Source organism: Lissotriton helveticus, chromosome 8 (genome assembly GCF_964261635.1).
Source record: "Lissotriton helveticus chromosome 8, aLisHel1.1, whole genome shotgun sequence".
NCBI lineage: Eukaryota > Metazoa > Chordata > Amphibia > Caudata > Salamandridae > Lissotriton > Lissotriton helveticus.
The window spans coordinates 944037904-944058445 of NC_136069.1; the positions used below are offsets into that span (position 1 = coordinate 944037904).

Genomic DNA, 20542 nt, shown 5'->3' on the forward strand with positions numbered 1-20542 from the left:
TAAAAAAAAAACTTTGATTTTGTTACATGAGATTAAAAAGATGCATGTCCTTTAATTTTATTTTGTTTGAATGTATCACTTTTAGCTGGTAATGAGTCCTGTCCGCAGCCCCAGACTTCTGAACATCTAGCTGCCATAGAAATCATGAAATTGAAACACATTTTAATCCTACAAAACAAAATTGATCTAGTCAAGGAAAGTCAGGCAAAGGAACAGTATGAACAGATCCTGGCATTTGTGCAAGGTAAGATATGTAGCTATCTCTTGTACAGCTCTAACTTTTGTTTACCTTAACCGTTATTGATATTTGTCTGGCGGAAAGCTGTTGATTAATAATTGATTGCATTGCATTTGGTGCTAGCTTGCCGAAGTTCCTGTAACTAAAACGTGTGAAATGGTATGATAGTGAAAACCAAAAAAAAAAGCTTGCATAGAATGCCTAACAAACGGACCAAAAACCATATTATTTCCAGGTCGTTAAGATTGATCTTGGGGAAATATTTCAGAGCTGATGTCAAGAGTAAAACCAGTGAAAAAAGTGAATCCACTAGCAAGCTTCATCGATGACTGATATATTGAAAGTATAGCATGTGAAACCACTTCTAATATTATAAGGAATGTGTACCAAAACTTAGAAGAAGAGAACAATGTTCAATCTATTCTCTTTCCCCAGATATGTGGATTTATCTTAAAGATAATGTGATTAAATATCCAAGGCATATAATAAAAACAAGCCAGATGTATTTCTGATGCTTGGAATGAGGTGGGATGTTTCTCTAAAGGATCCATTTGAGGAAGCAAAGAATCAGAAGTAAAACCCAATCACTGTGTTCACTCCTCATGGGTCAAATATACTCGTTTTGGCATTATATGAGCTCTGTGACAGAAATCTGTGGCAAACAGTTTTATTGAAATAGCTAGTAGTACTCCAGCTCACAATCCTTGTAATAGTAGTCACAGTGTCCAAATCCATAATGCCTACTTTGTAGTTACAAATCGTGATACATTTGAGGCTCAGGAGATCATGGCGGATGGCTATTTATGTAGAAACCTCCAGAACAAGGGTTCATCTTAATTCACTGTGGACAATTTGTTCTTCACCAAGACTGTAAAAGACACTTTTTCTGGCAATTTACGTGTTTTTGATTCAATATTTTTTGTCGTCTCTTTACGTTGGAGACTGGTGTAACATAGCTAGAACTGGGCATCCACCTATATTTACTTGCTATTTCATTGATTAGTATTCGTTCCATTGCTGATTATACTGGGTTGTGACCTTATATTTCAATGAGAAACTATCCTTTTAGGTTGAGGCCTACTGGCTTGCAAAGACTTTAGGGACATTCTGAAATATTCCATGGGAACGCATTCCTCCCATTGCTTACCATTGGCTTGTGGTTTGTAACTCACAATCCTTGCTTTGTATTTGCCGTCTTTATTTGTTTTAGGCTTTCCAGAATTTCTTTGTCTCTCCTTTGAAGCATAGCTAGTTTACTGAATTCTTCCACTAGTACTTCCTTTATGTAAACAGGCCTTTACATTTCGTTATCTTGCCACGTTTACTGTTCGTTCAAACACAGTCATGCTTTGTTTTCCGAAGAGCTTGGTGTTTAATTCTCTTTCTCTAATTTCAAAGTGAGAGGATTTATCTGACCATCTGGCAGTGTGAAAGGAAAGGCTTTTTTTTCTAGCACATGATATGTAAATGTCTGTATTGAACTACAAATATTTCAGAATATATCAGAAAGGTTAAAGGACAAAAGAAGCACATTATATTGTAATTATGAATTGTGTTGGAAACAAATATTTTATTAAGACCAAAACAAATCATTAAGGGATGCCATTTCCACACTATCATTAAAGTGCGATATCATATGAAAATGTGTTGTCTAATGGTAGTACACTGCCACACCATGCATACTTCCACTCTGCGCCACGCCACTGCGCTACTTTACTCTGCGCCGCTCTACTTTACTCCACCCTTGGCCTCCCTGCCGGACTCCACCCTTGGCCTCCCTGCCGGACTCCACCCTTGGCCTCCCTGCCGGACTCCACCCTTGGCCTCCCTGCCGGACTCCACCCTTGGCCTCCCTGCCGGACTCCACCCTTGGCCTCCCCGCCGGACTCCACCCTTGGCCTCCCCGCCGGACTCCACCCTTGTCCTCCCCGCCGGACTCCACCCTTGGCCTCCCCGCTCTGCCGCACTAACCTTTAGCCATGCTGAACAGCAGCCATTCTGGTGTACACCATGGCTAAAAGCTCAAACACATTCACAAAGCCCATACCTCTTACATAGGCGAAGTATTGGCTTTGCCAGTGCTTGGTTAGAGAGACACTAAAAGCATAAACAATAGCATTGATTGCTGATATTGCTTCTGATTCTCAATTTTGCGAAATGTACGAACTTTTCTTTAGTTTCTTTGCTTTTCTTCATAACTATTTTTTATAGAGTGGGCGGATCACCATCTTAATGTTGTCTTTTCCGCCATTGAGTCTGGAAGCTGGGCGAAGATGCAAATTCTTATTTATTTATTTTTTTTTATCGTTTTTTTCCATTGAGTTTTGTATGAAAAAGTGCAGAAAAACAGAAGAAACCCCATCAGAGACCATGAGCAAGTCGAGGACAAAATGCCACAAAAACACAAAACTGGCAAACCAGTCGACCACCAGGTCTCCAAGTCCTTGAAAGTAGTCTCAGCGTTAAAACGCCTGGCGCCTGAAGCACAACCATAAGGAACCACATGGGTCCTGACCCAGGTACACCGATTGGGGGCCTTCAACGAATCCTCGACGGAAGCAGATACTCAAGATGAAGCAAAGGAAGAGAGTAAATGCATGAAGTCAAGGGAGCCACTGATGCTGAAAGGAAGACACCCCCACCCCTAATCAATGCTAATCAAAAGACGCTGGAGGCTGAGCAGAAAAAAAAGTTTCAGTGCCAAAATGGCAGCCCATTTCCAGATGAGGAAGGAGTGTGACAAATTCCTTAGGAAGTTTTGCATCCCATCAGGACATTCAGGATCTGTAGAGGACGACCAGGCAGACATCAAGGCCCTCTCTACCTTGGAGCCACTGTAGGAGTTCTAAGAGTTCAAGGACGATGAGGCTGCAAAGTTCAAGGAACACGGGCAGTTCGAGGACACATGGAATGACTTGATGCTGAGTCCTGTAAGGAGGGTATGGATAAATACCTATAAGGAAATGCTTCCTTTTGTATTGTCACGCCCAAGTTTTTCAACTGATGCTGCTGGTTTTCCGACTCTAGTGTACTGAGGCCTGCTAACCAGATCTCAGTGCTAGTGCCCGACCCTAAAGTGTCAAATTGGCTATACCCAATTGGAGAAAACCAGCTTACCTGTAATTCACTAGTAAATGGTACCCTTATACACAGGGCATGCAAGTTAAAGGGTTGCCTCAGGGCTTGCAGCGCTGATGGTTCTGCCCTGGAGGCCCCCTGTGTAAAACAAGCCCCTCATTCTGCCACTGCAGACTGGCAGAGCAGTTGTGGAGTACTAGCCCGACTTTGCCTTTGAAAGCAGTGGCAAAGCCACCACTTCCCTTGGACATCTGTGTAAGTCATCCCTCTGGCAGGTCTACCGAGCACTAAAGGCAAGGTGCAACATAGGACACAGGCAGTATATGTACTTTACATGCCCAGACAGTAAAATGTGAACCAACCATTTTTAGTTTTAAATGTATTTTATTGCATTTATCAGTAAAAGTAACATTAGACATTGTGACATATTGCAAAGGCGGACGGCATGTAATGCAGGCGGGACAGACTAGCATGTCTTCCCTGAGTAAGAGAAACAAAGCGAAGTGCATACGCCAAATATGAAAAACAATATCACGAAGGCAAATACTATGCGATGCAAGAAAGCAAAGCAGGAAAAGGAACAACCAAGAACCCTTCAACAACCCGAACCCCCCCCCACCCCACCCCACCCCACCCCAACCAGTGTGCCATGCGTCCAAAACAGAGTCTACTAGTCAGCCTAGAGAGGATAACCTCCATGGTCCGGGGATCACCCAGGGTTAGGTGTGGTATCGGTGAGGCGTAGAATCCGGAGGTATTTAGGACAGCTGATCTCATTAAATTCTTTGGACAAGAGGGACAGCAATGGTGACCACGTTTTCTGAAAGGCGGCGGTGGAGTGTGTAAGTGTAGCGTGCATGCGTTCCATCCCCAGTGTGAACCAAAGTTTATGTAACCACCCTGTGTGGGTGGGTTTGGTCGCCGAGCCCCACAGGGACAAGATGTGATGCGTGGCAGCTTGCATAGCGATTCCCATTTGACGACCCCGCAGAGATTTCAAAGGGAAAGTGAGTGCATTGGGGAGTCCCAATATGGCATACGCTGGGAAACGCGGGACTTCAGTGGCAAAGGAGGAGTCAATGTCGTCCAATACTGCCTCCCAGTAGCTGCGGACCTCACTGCAGTCCCAGAGGAGATGGGTTAAAGTGCCGCGTTCCCCACAATGTCTCCAACAGTGTTCGCTACGTGATGGGTTCCCTACATGAAGTCGGGCCGGGGTGAGGTGCCAGTACATTGCTAGCTTCACCGCGGTCTCTCTCGCTGCCGTGTTGCGTGTGGTGTGTGAGGCCCTGTAATATATATCCCTCCAATCTTTTGAGGTTAGCGTTCTGCTTAGTTCAGTCTCCCAACGCCTCTGGCCTGGTGTTTTATCCGGGCCGGGTGTCGGCGCAAGCATCTTATAAATGTCTGAAATGAGGTGTTTGTCTGTTTCTTTGGTGAGTAACCATTTCTCAAAGGGTGTCATCGGGCGGCCCACCTTGTCGGCGGTAGCTGGATCTGTGAGCCAATGCCGAAGTTGGAAATATTGGAAAAGGTGGGGGTTCTTCAAATCGTATCCCTGTGTAATGTCCGAGAGGGGAAGAAAGCCCTGTGTATCAAAGAGGTGACCAGCCGAGCGGCACCCAGTATTACGCCATTGTGAAAACGCGCTTGGGTCATTGCCTTGGAGGGAAGTCCGGGTTGTCCAAAATGGGAGTGAACGGGGAGGGGAATGTCATCAAGCCCCTTTTAAGAGCGACCTTGTCCCAGACTTGCATAACAGTGCGGGTGATAGGCGATTTTTGGAGATATCGCGGGCGGTGTTGCCTAGCGAGAAACGGAACCCTCCATAACGATGTCTGAGCCATGGCTCTATCTTGGAAGAGCCACCTTTTTTCCGACTCCGGTCTGTGCCATTCTACCAAGTAACGAAGTTGAGACGCTTGGAAGTATTGTAATAAATTGGGAACGCCCAGGCCTCCGTCGTCCATGCTTCTGTACGTCAGTTGTTTTCGTAGACGTGCGCGTTTCCCGTCCCAGATGAATCGGTGGAGAGCGTTTTGCAGCTCGTTCAGAGCTCCGGGTGGGGGCATGGCAGGAAGTGTTTGGAATAGATATAGGATACGAGGTAAGACAGACATCTTTACCGCCGCCACCCTCCCCAGTAGCGAGAGCGGTTGTTTGGGCCAGCGGGTGAGGTCTTTCCGGATTTCAGTGGCAAGGGGTCTGTAGTTGGTGTGAACTGTCAACTCCGTGGAGGAAGCAAGGGAGATGCCTAAATAAGGAACTAAGGTGGCAATCTGGAGGCCGCTCCCCTGCGCCACACTAAGATTGTGTGGGTGCGCATTCTTGCCCAGTGGCAGCACCAGAGACTTGCCTCTGTTAATGCGAAATCCCGAGACAGCTCCAAAGGAATCAAGTTCCTCCATAAAGGCGGGGATGGAGCGGGCAACGCAATCAAGGGCCACTATGACATCGTCCGCATACAGACTAATGGTGTGGGGCTCGTGTCCAAAGGTAATACCTCTGATTGCAGGGTTATCCCGGACCTTTTGTGCTAGGGGTTCTATATATAAGGCGAACAAGAGGGGGGAAAGAGGACATCCCTGTCTTGTGCCGCGTTGAATTTCGAACGAGTCCGAGCGCATGCCGCCTAACCGGACCCTGGCATGCGGACGATGATAACAACATGCAATCCATGTCATACAGCGGTCCCCCAATCCAAAACGCCGCAGAACCTGTTGTAGGTAGGTCCAGTCGACGCGGTCGAACGCCTTCTCTGCGTCGACAGCCAACAGTGCAGAGTCCGAGCCCTGAAAGTGGGATTTGTCGATTAGATGGAGTATACGTTTAGTATTATCACTACATTGTCTGTTGGGCACGAAACCCGATTGGTCAGGCTCCAGGATCCCGGGAAGACAGGGGCCAAGACGTGCAGCAAGAATGCCCGTAAAAAGTTTGAGGTCGAGGTTCAATAGGGAGATAGGGCGGAAAGCAGAGCAGTGCGTGGGTTTCTTACCCGGCTTAGGGAGGACCACCACCTCGGCGGCAAGCATGTCCGGGGGAATGGCGCCAGTACCCTCAAAGGAGTTAAAGAGTCTGGTGAGTACCGGGGCCAACAGGCGGCTGAAGGTCTTATAGAATCCCGCCGAGAATCCGTCTGGCCCCGGGGATTTGAGTGGGCGTAAACGGGATATGGCGGCCAGCACCTCATCTAAGCGAATGGGGGCGTCTAAAGCGTCCGCGTTGGCTTTGGAGAGCTCAGTGACAGCCACGGAGTCCAAGTATGCATCGATTATCTCAGGGGACGTATCCTCCGCCCCGTATAATGAGGCATAGTAAGACCGTAATGCTTCCGCCACTTGAGTGTCGTCCGTGAGGACCGTTCCGGCATCATCAGTGAGGCCAGAGATCTTGGTGCGCTGTGTCTTAGCTCTCAGTGCGCTGGCCAATAAGTGACCCGTCCTGTTACCGCCGATATAGTAGGTATGCCGAAGGCGGAGCGCCGCGAATTCGGCCCTGTCCGTGTCCAGACTAGCGAGTTGGGCTCTAGCTGCTTTCAGTTGCCTCCAAATGCGTGGAGCGCAAGTGCGGCTATGGGCTCTCTCCAATTCTGCTACCGTCGCCGTGAGGTCATCGCGTTTGGCTTTCCGGTCTTTGGCTTCCGCAGCCGCTATGGCTATCAGTTCGCCGCGGACGACGGATTTCAGGGCTCCCCAGAGAGCTGTCATAGAGATCCCTGGTGTATCGTTAGTAGCTAAGTAGTCAGTGATGCATTTCCCGAGTTGTGTGGTGACCTCTGGGCGTTGCAGGAGGGTCTCACGCAGGCGCCAGGAGCCTCGGGGGCGAGGAGGCGAGCGGAGTAGGAGCGACAGTTCTACCGCGTCGTGGTCTGAAACGGCGGCAGAAATTATATCAACCCCCCCCAAGGGACTTGAGTAACTCCGCGGAGCCCAAGAAGTGGTCGATCCTAGCGTACGTGTGATGGACGTGGGAGTAGAAGGTGAATCGTGACTCAGTTGGGTGTGTAGATCTCCACAGGTCTACCAGGCCCCTCTCCGGCAACCACTCATGTCCGGGCGCCGAAATAGCACCCGTATCTCCATACCGGTGTCCCGACCTGTCAGCATGTGTGTCCATAACAAGGTTGAAGTCCCCCCCCCCCAAGGAGTTAGAAGGGAGTCGGAAGAGCTAAGCGCTTCAGACGTGGCATTTTTCAGAAAGGCCTCCTGTCCGGTGTTCGGGGCATAGAGAGAACCAATCGTGAGGTGGGTGTTCCCTACGTGAAAAGTGTACACCAGTAACCGGCCCCTAATTTCCCCCACCCTGATCCCCACTTGGCCCTTGAAATGTTTAGAGAGTAGGATAGCCACTCCAGCGTGTTTCGTGGGTAATGAGGAGAAGAATTGTTGTGGGAAAGCGTGAGAGCGCATTCTATGCCAGTCTTTCTGCAATAGGTGAGTTTCTTGCAGCAGGCAGATATCGGCCTCGGAGTTCTCCAAGTAGGAAATGATTGCCCTCCTCTTAATGGGGTTGTTCAGCCCTTTTACATTAAGTGTTAGTACCTTCACCTTGGTGTCACACATGGCTGGAAAACCCCGATGCGTAGCTTAGAAACAGTGTGGGTCGTATATAGCGTGTCATCGTGGTAACACTTGAGCAATGACTCCTGAGGTGACACTGTGGAGCCCTCCGCCCCCCGTAGATGCAACCCCAGACAGGAAACCCGGTTGGAGTGCGGAAAGTTCGGTCAGTAGAACAGCAACAGCGCGTTCGTGGCACACTGGTTCCCACCCTGGATCCCCCCCGCAGTCCCCCGACCCCCCCAACAACAACACCCGTCAAACTGTGTGATAATTGGCAGCTTCCATTGTTCTAAGGCATGGTAACGCACCCCCCCCCCCACCCACCCTCCGCTGAGCAGCCCAAAAAAGAAAATGAAGTATAGTCCCAGTCCTGTGATTCCGCACAGGGCCGTGGTAACTGTTCTCGTGTGGGTCATCTCCAATGGCGGCCTCTCCGGCCCCCCGCCCGCCCCCTCCCACCGCTGGTGCGAAGATACGTGTCATATCTGATCTCCCAAGCCAAGAGAGTACTTAACCTTCCGAGGGAGAGGTTTCTTTGGCTACCTCCGCCACAGCGGTAGCGCGTTCCTGCCAAATGATCAAGGCGTCTGGCTTCAGTCGGTGTGATGGAGATCGTTTGTAGCTCACTGTGTGCCAGCCGCCCCTGGGTGATCCTTGGGAAGCTCTGGGGGTAGGTGCGTCATCATCCTGATCCAGTCCCAACAGCGTGCAGGTATCCTTGAGCGACCTCATTTGGTGCAGCCGCCCGTTCCATTTGAATATGAGCCTAAACGGATGACCCCAGGAATAGGGGGTCTCGTTCTGTCACAGGAAGTCCGTTGCTATCTTAAATTCCTTGCGTTTTTGCAGGGTGGTGGCGGAGAGGTCCTGATAAAGAGCTGTGGGACAACCTCCATACTGAAGGGGCTGAGCTCGCCGGGCCTCTCGGAGAATCCGTTCCTTCAGCGGAAAATCGGGCAGAAAGGCCAGTATGTCCGGAGGAGGGGCCGAATCTCGCCGCGGCAATCCAACCCTGTGCGCCCTGTCAATGCGAATGGGGAAGTCCGCCGGCTCTCCCAGGATGGTCCGGAAGAGGGTTCGTAGATATTCAGTGACGTCAGACCCTTCTTCTTTCTGAGGAACACCCCGGACCCGTATGTTGTTCCTGCGGGAGCGATTTTCAAGGTCTTCTGCGTGGGCCTGGAGGTCCAGCTGTTGGTCTGTAAGCCGCAGGATTTCTTGTTGGAGCTGCTCAATTTCAGTGCTTTTGGTGTGATCTGCCTCCTCTACCGCAGCCACCCGCTCCCCGAAGCCATCTACCTCACGTCTGAGTTCCCGAACCTCGCCCGCCACCTCTTGTTTTAGGGATTTGAAGTCGTCACGGAGGGAGTTGAACAGTGTCTCCAGAAAGGATCTAGTGATGGGTACTTGGTCTTCTGCAGGTGGCGGCGGTGATTTAGCGACAACCGGGGAGGGTGGGTCCTTGGCAGGCTTGGGCTGGGTTTTAGCCATTAGTTCCGGGAGCGTCTGATATCCTCTCTTACCCTTCTGGCCCGCCATGTTGTACGAGGACCTGGGAGTAGGCAGACAGTAAGTTATGGGGGCCAGCAGCGGGGTCCCTGAGATGCGAAGGTGTCCGGGGCGCAAGCAGGTTCCAGCGAGGGGTGCCGCAGGCCAGTTCTGGTCAAACACCCACGCACCCACCACCCGGCCGCTTCGCAGCGCTTCGCGGCAGGGACTCATGAATTGCGAGCACCGGCCGGTTATCGGCAGTGCGCGTGGTAGTGTGGTCTGTCAATCTCAGGGATCGCGGGACTCTGCTTCCGCTGGCAGCCCTACCCCAGGTGTTCGAGTTTGCCCCTCGAGTCCAATGCGGCGTTCACCACTCCCCTGAGTGACCCCTGAGACGGGTGCAGTCTTCTGTTAGGGCTCCTGTCCCTCAACCCCGCTTCGTGCCGTGGTGGCGGGTCCCAGGCCTGAAAGCGGCTGGTCGCTTCAATGTCAGGGGTCCTGCCGGTCCGGTCGGCCACCCCCCAGGCCCAGGTCGCAGTGCAGTGAGGACCGGTACATAAGGCCCAAAGCCGGGAGCCCCAGTCTCGTGCCCGCCGACCGGGCGCCTCCGCTCGTCGGCCTGTCTGCAGAAGCGTGGTCAGAGTGGCCTGTCAGGCCTCGGGGACTCGGAAATCGGCCTCCGCTGCCATCCCCTCCCCAGGGGCTCGAGTGTGCCCCTCGAGTCCGCTGCAGCGCCCACCACCGATCTCCTCACCTGGATGGCCTTAGAGGCGGGTGCAGTCCTACGGCAGGGCTTCCTTCCTCCAACCCCGTTGTGGGTCTTGGTGACAGGTCTGAGGCCTGCGAGACGGCAGGCCGCTCCACCCCCAGGGGTCTCGCCCGTCTGTTCTGGCGCTCTTCCGGCCTTGGTCGCGTTGGGTCTGAAGCCTGCGAGACGGCAGGCCGCTCCACTATCAGGGGTCTCGCTGGGCCGTTTTGGCGCTCTTTTAGGCCTTAGCCTCGGTGCGGCAGGGATCCGGTGCACAGGCCCGAAGCCGGGGCCTTTATTTCCGCGACCGCCGACCAGGTGCCGCTCACACCGGCCGGGTCGCACAGGCAGCGGTCCTCGGTAGATGCCGGACCTCCGGCGGAGATGCCCCTCAGCGGGTTCCGCGGTCCGTTCCCTGTGTCCGCTGCAATCACCTCAAGTATGCGCCCAGGGACCTCAGTGCAGAGGCGCCCAGCCGATCAGCGCTCCGGCATGGCCGCCATCACGGAGTGCGGGATGGGCGGCAGAGCAGTAGTGTAGCTTGCAAGGGAGCGTTGCGGCAGCGGCTCGCTGTGTGGCCGCTGCTGCTGGATGGCACCACTCTCGCTACTCTCTCGTGCTATTAAGGGGAGATATGAGCTGGTTTCGCGGTGGTCAGGCGGGGTCAGGCAGGGAGCTCCGGAGACCCACGTCTGATCACGCCGCCATCTTGGACACGCCCCGAACCAACCATTTTTGCTATGGAAATACTTGGTTGCTTAGTTGGCGAGTACAGAAGTACACGCTGATCCCTCAGATGTGCTAACTCCTGAATGTTGCGACCAAAGTGGGCACTCCAAGGTATCCAATAACTCCTTACATTAAGCCCAACTGGTTTCTCGCTTCGTAATTAATGTAACTTGTTGCAGTGCGCATCTTTAGCAAAGCTGCCACTTTGTTGCCTTTAAAACTCCTGTGCTTTCCTGGGCACACATGGAGCCTGCTCCACGAGACTGCTCGAGAGATGCGGCTACTGGACTGCTGCCAGACTGACAAGAACTTTGTGGAATGTCGACCCTGCAACCAGGAACCCCTCATCACCTTGGAAGACTTCCGCCGACCAGGTCGCATCCAAAGCATCTTCAGCATTCTTCATCCCTTGAATCAGGACCACTCCATAGGAATCCATTGCAGTGTGGATAAAGTGCCTGAAACTGTTGATGGACTGATTCTCTTGTGAAGATGACACTTCTTGAGGGCCTTGCTGGCCACCCTGACCGGAGTTGATCGCCCCAAGTACTTGTAACTGACTAAATTGACAGTTGCCCAGTTGTCCAGTTCATTGACTTTCCAAAGGGTTGTTCGTGGTTGAGTGAAATTTGTATGAATTTTTTATTGCTTGTAAAATCTGTATCTCAGGAACCATCTGGTGAATCTTTTTTGTTCTTGTGGCTAAGCTCTTATAAAAATACAGTTGATTTTTTTTATAAATTGATGTTGGATTTCTTAAGTGTCATGGCAATTACTTCAAGTGTTTTGGTGCTATTTAAATGCTTAACACTTGTTACTCTATGTAGGCCTTGGTATTCAGTGCAATAGCTACCCAGGGTTGAGCTGAGAGTTTTACAGATGAAACCTACTGGACCTAAACGTGTTGGTAACTGTACTACACAGTAAGGTCGCACAACCATACCATGTAATACACCCCATTTTTAGGTCGAGCTGACGTTAGCATTCATGCGAAGCATGAATGCTGTCAGCTCGACAACTAATGTGATCCGTATTTAGGAGAGTGGACACCAAAGTGTTACGAGCGTTTTCAGTGTCGGATTTCACCTCGGGAGCGAGCGTCTGGTAGCTGCGCATGCGCAGTGCAAATCCCTTGCTCACACACAGACACAGGCAGCCCCCACCCCTCTGCATGCACGCACACAGGCGCGCGCATGCACACGCAGGCATACGGCACACATACAGGCACACATACAGGCACACTATCCCCTACCTCGCATTCTCTCTCAATCACACACAGTCACGCATGCGCACACACATTCCCTCGCGCACACACGCACGCACATACACTCCCCCCCCCCACCCCCAGGCATACACACAGGCACGCACGCACTTCACATCAGCCCTGGGCCCCACTCACCGACTGCGCTCTTCCGGCGGGGCTCCTCTCGTGCTCCGCGTCGCGTCTCCTCTCCTCTCCTCTTCTGAATCGGGGCTCCCTCAGGTCAGAGGAGCCCCACAACAGGCGCCACACTCCTCCTTCTCCCTGGCCCCCTCCTGGGGACCCGGGCTACCCCGGACCGGCAGGGCGCTCCATGCGCCGGCATGCCTGTTCACGGACCTCGGGAGGCGGGACTTCCGGTCGGCCGCGAGCGGATTGGCCGGGCCTGCCCTCAGAAGTGATTGCCGTGTACTGGCTGTGACTGCGCAGGAAGAGGGGGGATCTATGCAGACTGTGTATTTATTATTCCTGGCCTCCCGTGAGGACTCAAACCCCCTTCAGTGCATTGGACCCTCCAGACCATCAAACATAGAATGTCAACAGCTCCGTGCGTCAGCCCTGGGACCCGGAGATAAACAAATTCACATTCGAGACCCTGGCTCACCTGAGAGGGTTCTGGAAGGGGGAGGGGCTTCTTGTTCCCCAGATAGCAGCGGTAGGCCAGCTCAGCGGAGGAAGATGTGCCCCTCTGCACGCGCTGACTCCGCGAGCAGTCTCGAGCGCAGCTGCGGGTGCTTCCTACCGTGTCCTAATGCCCCAATTATCAGCTTATTGTTTTACAGTAGCTGAGAAAAACCTTTTAATATTGCCAAAGGACACGGTGCAGCAGAGAGTCCGCAACAGAGGTTTATACATTTCATTCGAAAACAGTGCTGGGCCGACAGGATAAGCGCCAGGGTGGACAAACTCTTGGTTTATTAAGGATTTCGCTCCTCCTAACCTCTCGCTGCCCTCCAGAGGCGACGGGACCTCAGGACGTCCCCTCGGATTAGCAAACTCCCACTGCGCGCCAAAACTTTGAAAGTAGCAAAAATAACCAGGTTTCGTGTTCCTTGTTAGCTGGCTGACAGGCAGCTGAGGGTGCTAATTCTGAAGGGGCTAACAACCGCGCTAGGGTCCTATCTGGCACGTGCCCTACAGGGCACTTATATGTGGCACTGCTGAGAGCCGAGCCACAGAGATGCTTATCTGCGGATGACACTGATGAGGAGTACCTCGGAGGAAATGAAGAACTGACTCTCCCACCCACTCACTGACTCTCCCACCCACTCACTGACTCTCCCACCCACTCACTGACTCTCCCACCCACTCACTGACTCTCCCACCGGCTCACTGACTCTCTCACCAGCTCACTGACTCTCTCACCAGCTCACTGACTCTCCCACCCACGCACTGACACTCCCACCCACTCACTGACTCTCCCACCCACTCACTGACTCTCCCTCCCATTCACTGACTCTCCCTCCCACTCACTCTACCTCACACTCACTCTCCCTCCCACTCACTATCCCTCCCACCCACTCACCCTCCCACCCACCCACCCACTCACTCTCCCACCCACCCACCCACTCACTCTCCCACCCACCCACCCACTCACTCTCCCACCCACCGACTCTCCCACCCACCGACTCTCCCACCCACTCACTGACTCTCCCACCCACTCACTGACTCTCCCACCCACTCACTGACTCTCCCACCCACTCACTGACTCTCCCACCCACTCACTGACTCTCCCACCCACTCACTGACTCTCCCACCCACTCACTGACTCTCCCACCCACTCACTGACTCTCCCACCCACTCAATAACTCTCCCACCCACTCACTAACTCTCCCACCCACTCACTGACTCTCCCACCCACTCACTGACTCTTCCACCCACCCACTCACTGACTCACCCACCCACCCACTCCACCCACCCACTCACTCACTGACTCTCCCACCCACCCACTCACTGACTCTCCCACTGTCACGCTCTCCCACTCTCAACAATACATATATTGCATTACAAATGCAATAGGTGTCACATTTGCGAAAGTATAAGCTATTGGCATTGTAAATAACAATGCTATTAATTTATCCATTTTCAAAACCAACACATAAAAAAATATTGTCATTTACAATGCCAATAGCTCAAACTTTCCTAATGCGAGACCTATTGCATTGCAAATGCTTGTTTCACAATGCCCATTGCAGCCTTTACCCTCGGACAACCTTTCCTTGTACAATAGAATACACAAAGGGCAGCAGAAACATGGTGTTCAATTGTAGGAAGGTAAGGAAGACTTTCTTCCATCTGGAAATCCTGATGCCCTCCCAGAGAACAATTCTTTATCAGGAGACACCCCTGGCTGAGGGTCTCAGACTTCGAATTGGAGATACAGGCTTTGGTGATCAATATGCCTTTCACGGGTGAGGTTAATTCGGACAGGCAGTAAATAAATACCTCAACAAATAAAGGACTTTGACGCAGCGGAGACCACGGAGGCACTGCAGTACAAAGGGTCCTCTAAAAGAGGAGGCGCGGATGCCAGATCAACAGGCAGGGCAGACTTTCCAGCCAACCAACAACGCCAGCAACAGCAGCAAAGCTTTGATCAGCAGGTGACACAGCAGCCGACACACCAACAGTGGCAACACCCAGCAAGGCAGCCCTAGCGAAGGTGGCCAGGAAGAGGTGGCCAGTCCCTATGCGAGAGGAATCCACAAGCGCTCACTTGCCCCACAGCCCCACCACAGGAAACTAGTGGGAGGAAGAATAGGAGGGCTCCTCGAGGGGTGGAGGCCAATCACCTTCAACAACTGGATTCTAAACTTAATAAGACATGAGTACTGGATAGAACTAGTCAGGCCACTGCCGCAAGAGGGGAAAAAAAGCCTTAAAGGTACAGGAAGTAGCACAGTTTTTAAACTTCGTCAAATTACTCATCCAAAAACGAGCTATAGAGAGGGTTCCTCCAAGGGAAACAGGCAGTTTTTCATACTGACCGAAGACTTCAAAATGACAGCGCCACAAGAGGTAATACTACTCCTACACCTGCACATACCAATAAACCAGAATCGCACGAGGTTTCTCCGATTCGCCTTGAGCAGGGTACACTACCAATTCATAGCACTACCATTTGGCATAAAATCTGCACCAAAGGTGTTTACAAAATGTCCAGCGGCTATGGCAGCACACTTGAGAAGACCGGATCTAACCATACCTAGACAATTGGCTAGTAAAGGCCAAGTTGAAGCAAAAATGCCATAGAGACATGCAAGCAGTAATCTGCACACTACAAAGCCACGAGAAACCATTACCACACTGAACAGGTGAAAGTATTCCTGGGAGCAACTCTGGATTCCAGAACGGCACTGGCATACTCCGTCCACAGGAGAACGACAGCAATTGCAGAGCAAATTTGCCTCTTCAAGAAGGGGCTTTCTTTGACAGTGTAAACTCTCATGAAATTGATTGCATCCAGCATTCCCTGCTTGCTACATGTGAGACTGCACAGGCACACCATACAGGAATGGATCTGCAACAAACCGTCACAAGCCGCTCGAAGGATCTAATGGTGGATGTAGTGGTGGAACACATAGAACGTCACATTGGTCAGGCCTTTCAAGAACCTACCTCTCTCAGTGACCATCACACAAAGAGTGGGGAGCACAGATGGGGAAGCTGAATACCAGAAGCCTGGAAACCCAGATGAGGCAGTGAACGAAATTAGTATCTAGGAACTAAAGACTGGTCTGCCTGACATTGAAGGCTTTCCAAAGATATGTCAAGGGACAGTTAATCCTCATCAAAACTGACAACACAACCACAATGTTCTACCTTAACAAACATGGGGAACAAGATAACCATTGTCTCACCTGGCACTGTACATCTGGAGGTGGGTCATCCAGAGGAGGATAACACTGGTGGGCACACACTTACCCCAAGGTACACAACAAGACTGAGCAAGCAAGAGAATGCCTCTCTCGAATGGAAACTGAAACATCAAATTCTCAAGAACGTATTCCAAAAGTGAGGAATACCATGGATAGACCTGTCTGCAATGATAATAAATGCAAAAAGCCAAAGATTTCCATTCAGGTACCTGCACCAGGAGTCAGATGGTAATGCCCTATCAATAGACTGGTCAAGGAAACTTGCCTACAGTGATACCAGTGGTACTGAGCAGATACAAGCAAGCCCGCATGACTCTCATACTAAGCACCATATGGACCTGGATCTGGTTTTCAGAAAGAGTGGGAATGACTTGGGGCAGAGTAGCAAGGATGCCCTCCTAACCATACCTACTGACCATGAAGGAAGGCCAAATATACCGCCCAGAACCAGCAACCCTCAGCCTAACAGCATGGTTCCGGAGGACATAGAATTGAGGCACCTTTAACTACCACAAAGACTAATGGAGATATTCAAGGAGGCCAGGAGAGTTAGCACAAGGAAGTGCTATGTGGTGAAGTGAAATGGCTTTATACTCAGTTGTAGGATAAAAGATTGTGATGACTGGACACAAGACCACGGTGATCAAGTATCTCCCTGAACTCCTAGATAAGGGTCTGTTATACGCTTCTCTAAAGGTGCACCTCTTCACCATAGTCTCCTACACCAGAGGGATCACAGGCACATGCTTTTTTTTACAGTGCCAGTCATAAAAATATTAAAGGAAGGGTGAAAGGTGATCGCCCCACCAAGAGATCTGCCTTCACCACTGTGGAACATGAACCTGATTGTGTCTCACCAAATGGCTAGTCCATTTGAACCAATGCTCAAAATAGAACCCAGACATCAAAGTGGTTTGAATAGCCCTCACCTCCCTAAGTAGGGTTAGTGAGTTACATGTACTTGCCCCACATGAGCCGTATTCGCAGATCCATTAGGACATAGGGGTGATGAGAAAACCCCATTGTTCCTGCCAAAGGTAATTTCCCAATTAAGTGTTAACCAAACCGTCCAGCTATCAGTTTTCTTTCAGATCCTGAATACACTGGCCGAAAGAGTTTTGCACACCCTAAATGTAAGAAGGGCAGTTATGTACTACTTGCACAATACAATAGACATCGGGGAAACTAGTCAGTACTTTGTATGATTTGCTCAGAGCAACGGGTGCGCCGGTCACAAAAGGGACTATCACATGGATAGTACAAACTATCCAAACAGGCTACAAATCAGTAGGTACCCAGCTGCCACAGAGATCAGGAACATGTTCTATTAGTGAAAAGAGAGCCACACTGACCTTTATAGACAATGTTTTCATCAAAGATATCTGCATGGCTGCCCCATGGTACACAAGTTCATAAGGCATTACTGCATGGACATTGAAGTAAATTCAGATCGGACAAAAAGTCCTGAAACACCTCTTTTCTTCCTCAAACCCATTTTAAACCAGTCTCTGAGGTTGGGAGCAGGCAAGGCATATAATACAGCTACATCATCATATAATCCTAATAATTAACCTGGAAAAGCAACAGAGTGGTGCACTACCCAGTTGTGATGATATTTAATCATGAAGCATAGTCAGTTCTTCGTTGGTATCAGGCTGATGTTTTGTGTTTATGCATTGGAATGAATTCTAATAAAAGATTATACCAACGAAGGAACTGACTGTGCTTCATGATTAAATATCATCACACCTGGGTAGTGCACCACTCCGTTGCTTTTCCAGAATTGTTTCCCGAGCAGGCGGTTTGCATCCCTCGACGGTGGATGCAGGAGTAGTCTGTGCACACCGTTCATTTAAATTGATATCTGAATACTACTTTGGGTTTAAACATTGAAGCTTGTGCGGCACCTAGGGTCCGCCGTTGGATCTTGTCTACCTATCCTAATAATTACCCGTAGGAGTAGTTTTGCAACTTGAAGAAGATGCTCCCACCTCCCTGAAAATGAGCATCTCCAAACTTGGAGGAGAGGACAGAAAGATGAGTGTAGTGAAGCCTCAACTGGAGAAAATCAACGATGAACGGGATAAATAGATTCTGATGCGTCTGACAACAGGAAAGACAAGGACATCAAGTGATTGATGACGCTGCCCAACAACAAAGAGAAAGAAAGTACTAACAGAGGGGAATTCCCGATACAACCACTAAAGGGCAGAATAATGCACAGCATGTGAATCCAGAAAATTCTCCAAGCTTCAAAGCTACTTCTAAAGATAAGTAACCATTTTGTTTTTGATAAACTACCGAGATGATTTTTTGAAAAGACTGTACAATAATTTTTTCAGTTTGTCTGGGCTTTCTGGGAGGTATTATATTTTTTGTATTTATTTTATTAATGCAGTTGAAAAATAACTAAGTAAAATATAAAAAGTATGTTCTACAACAGCCTTTCCAATTTGACATGCACAATAGATTCAGTGAACATTAATGGTGTTAGACTATCAATATAATGCTCAATTTGGACCTCCCTTGGACTCTAGCATAGTCCCACACCAAGCAGTTGTGACCTGACCAACCGGGCGAGGGCTCAGTTAGTTGTGGATGCATTTCCCTACGTATTGCCTAGCAGATCTAGGCAGAGATTTTTTTCCCAATCATGCACCTGGGCTTTCGTTTTGTCATGTACATGCTAAAGGGCTCCATATGTCCTTGGGGTGAGACTTTGCTGGTATCATTTCCCAGTAGTTTTCAAGTTTTTCTTACCAGTGTGCTATATCTGTCAGCCAGTCTGTCACCCGAAGGCTGATGTGTCGACTCTAATGCATGGCTATTAGATTGTGAACGGTAGCTGGGATATCTGTTGCGTATTTGAGGAAAGTGACCAGTGGTCAATCATCTGGTCTAGTGGTCTTAAATTGCAGCATAATTCCAGGCAAGGTGTAAGAAATCAGCATTTATACACCTGCGTCTCGAGCAGTGAGAGACTGGGAGATGGCCCATTCTGAAGAGGCCAAGGTGTGAGTGGTGCACTGTATGGAGAAACTTGACATGAATAAGTTGTAGTCTATAGTTGGGTGAGAGCAGGGCTGTCAGCGAGCAGCAGCATTCGCATTTCTCCTTGGTTAGTTCCTCAGGTAGGTCAGCTCGCTACCCATTCAGTGCATTAGGGCCCATTATAAGAGCCTTGTCTTGCATTGGGGCATATAGGTGTGCAATTAGTTTTTTGGTAGCGGGGGAGGCAAGGATACTGTGTAGGGCATGAAATGGGTCTGGATCTTGTGGAAAAGAAGGGTGTGCATTTTTGCAGGTGCTGCACATTCGATAATAGAGAAACATCCAGGGGCATGCATATTGCTGTTGCCAGCACCTCTCAAAGGGATAGGAATTCTCCCTCAGGGTATGGGTCACCCAGTGTATCCAGTATTGGGGTATCGTTCATAGATTCACAGGCTTGAATCATTCACAGTCGTCGAAGTGGGAGTCCCACGGTACATTTAATAAAGCAGTGATTAATAACTTCAATAGGCTACCATGGAGGCAAACATATATTCATTAGCCTATCGACCTCCTTTTATAAAAAGGACCAAACTTAAAACAAGACCAATCAACCAGCACCCTCTAGAACCTTCCCAAGAGAGGCGGAATCCCTCAGATTTTCACAGCACGTCGTGTGTAAGGGAGTCTCCCTGAGCTCTGCTCAGTTCTTCAACTTTCTCAGATAAGTCTTATATATTTGTGTGTGTGTGTGTGTGTGTGTGTGTGTACGTGTACATATATAATTGTCTGATAAAGGATTATTTGGACCTTGTAAATCCTGCGGAAAGAAGAGTGCACGTTGATGATGCCCACAAGGATTGCCTCTATCCCCATCATGAGGCAAGACGGTGTAAAATATGCCGCACTCTTTCAACAAAGACCCTTAAAGACAAGGAGGGCGGACTTTTGTTGTGGCTGAAGAAGCAGTAGAGGGCTTCATCAGATGTTGAGAGCGTCACGTCCTCTAAGACTCATAAGAGGCCCAGGTCGCCTGAGGGCCAGCCTAAAGAGAGCAGGAAACATTCTAAAGTCTCATCTGACCACAGAATCTCTAACAAAGGAGAAACAGCCTAAACTCTCCTCAGAAATAAGTTCCCCTCATTCTTTGGGGACATCTAAGGAAAAACAGGAATCTTCAAGTCATTCCAGACACAAAATCAGTCAAAAGTCCTCAACGCCTACTACTTCAACAACACAGACGACGACAACTCTATCATCGTCAAGACCATCGACGGCGCTGACTTCTTCGGCGAGTACTAAAGGTTCCATACCGTTGACATTACCTCTATCTTCTAAGACGACTCCATTGACGAAGACACCACCCTCGACAAAGATTCCATCATCAACAAGAACGTCGACGAAGACTTCATAGTCGACAAAGACCCCAGCATTGACGACGACTCCATCGTTTATGGTTCCTTCAACATCAGCGGCCCCTTCATCGTCTGCGAAAAGCTACATCGTCGACGGTAACTCTACCCTTGACGGCAATCCAGCCGTTGTCGACGATAATTCCACTGT

The 20542-nt window shown here is 50.0% G+C and overlaps 1 protein-coding gene across 1 annotated transcript in view; it reads left to right on the forward strand.

Annotated features, from left to right (window-relative positions):
- The window catches only part of EIF2S3 (eukaryotic translation initiation factor 2 subunit gamma), a 489947-nt gene that overhangs the window by 147343 nt on the left and 322062 nt on the right, over window positions 1-20542 (forward strand). The window contains exon 6 of the mRNA XM_078657789.1: window positions 86-244. Within this exon, the coding sequence (XP_078513915.1) occupies window positions 86-244 (159 nt within the window). The remainder of the gene's footprint in view (window positions 1-85; window positions 245-20542) is intronic.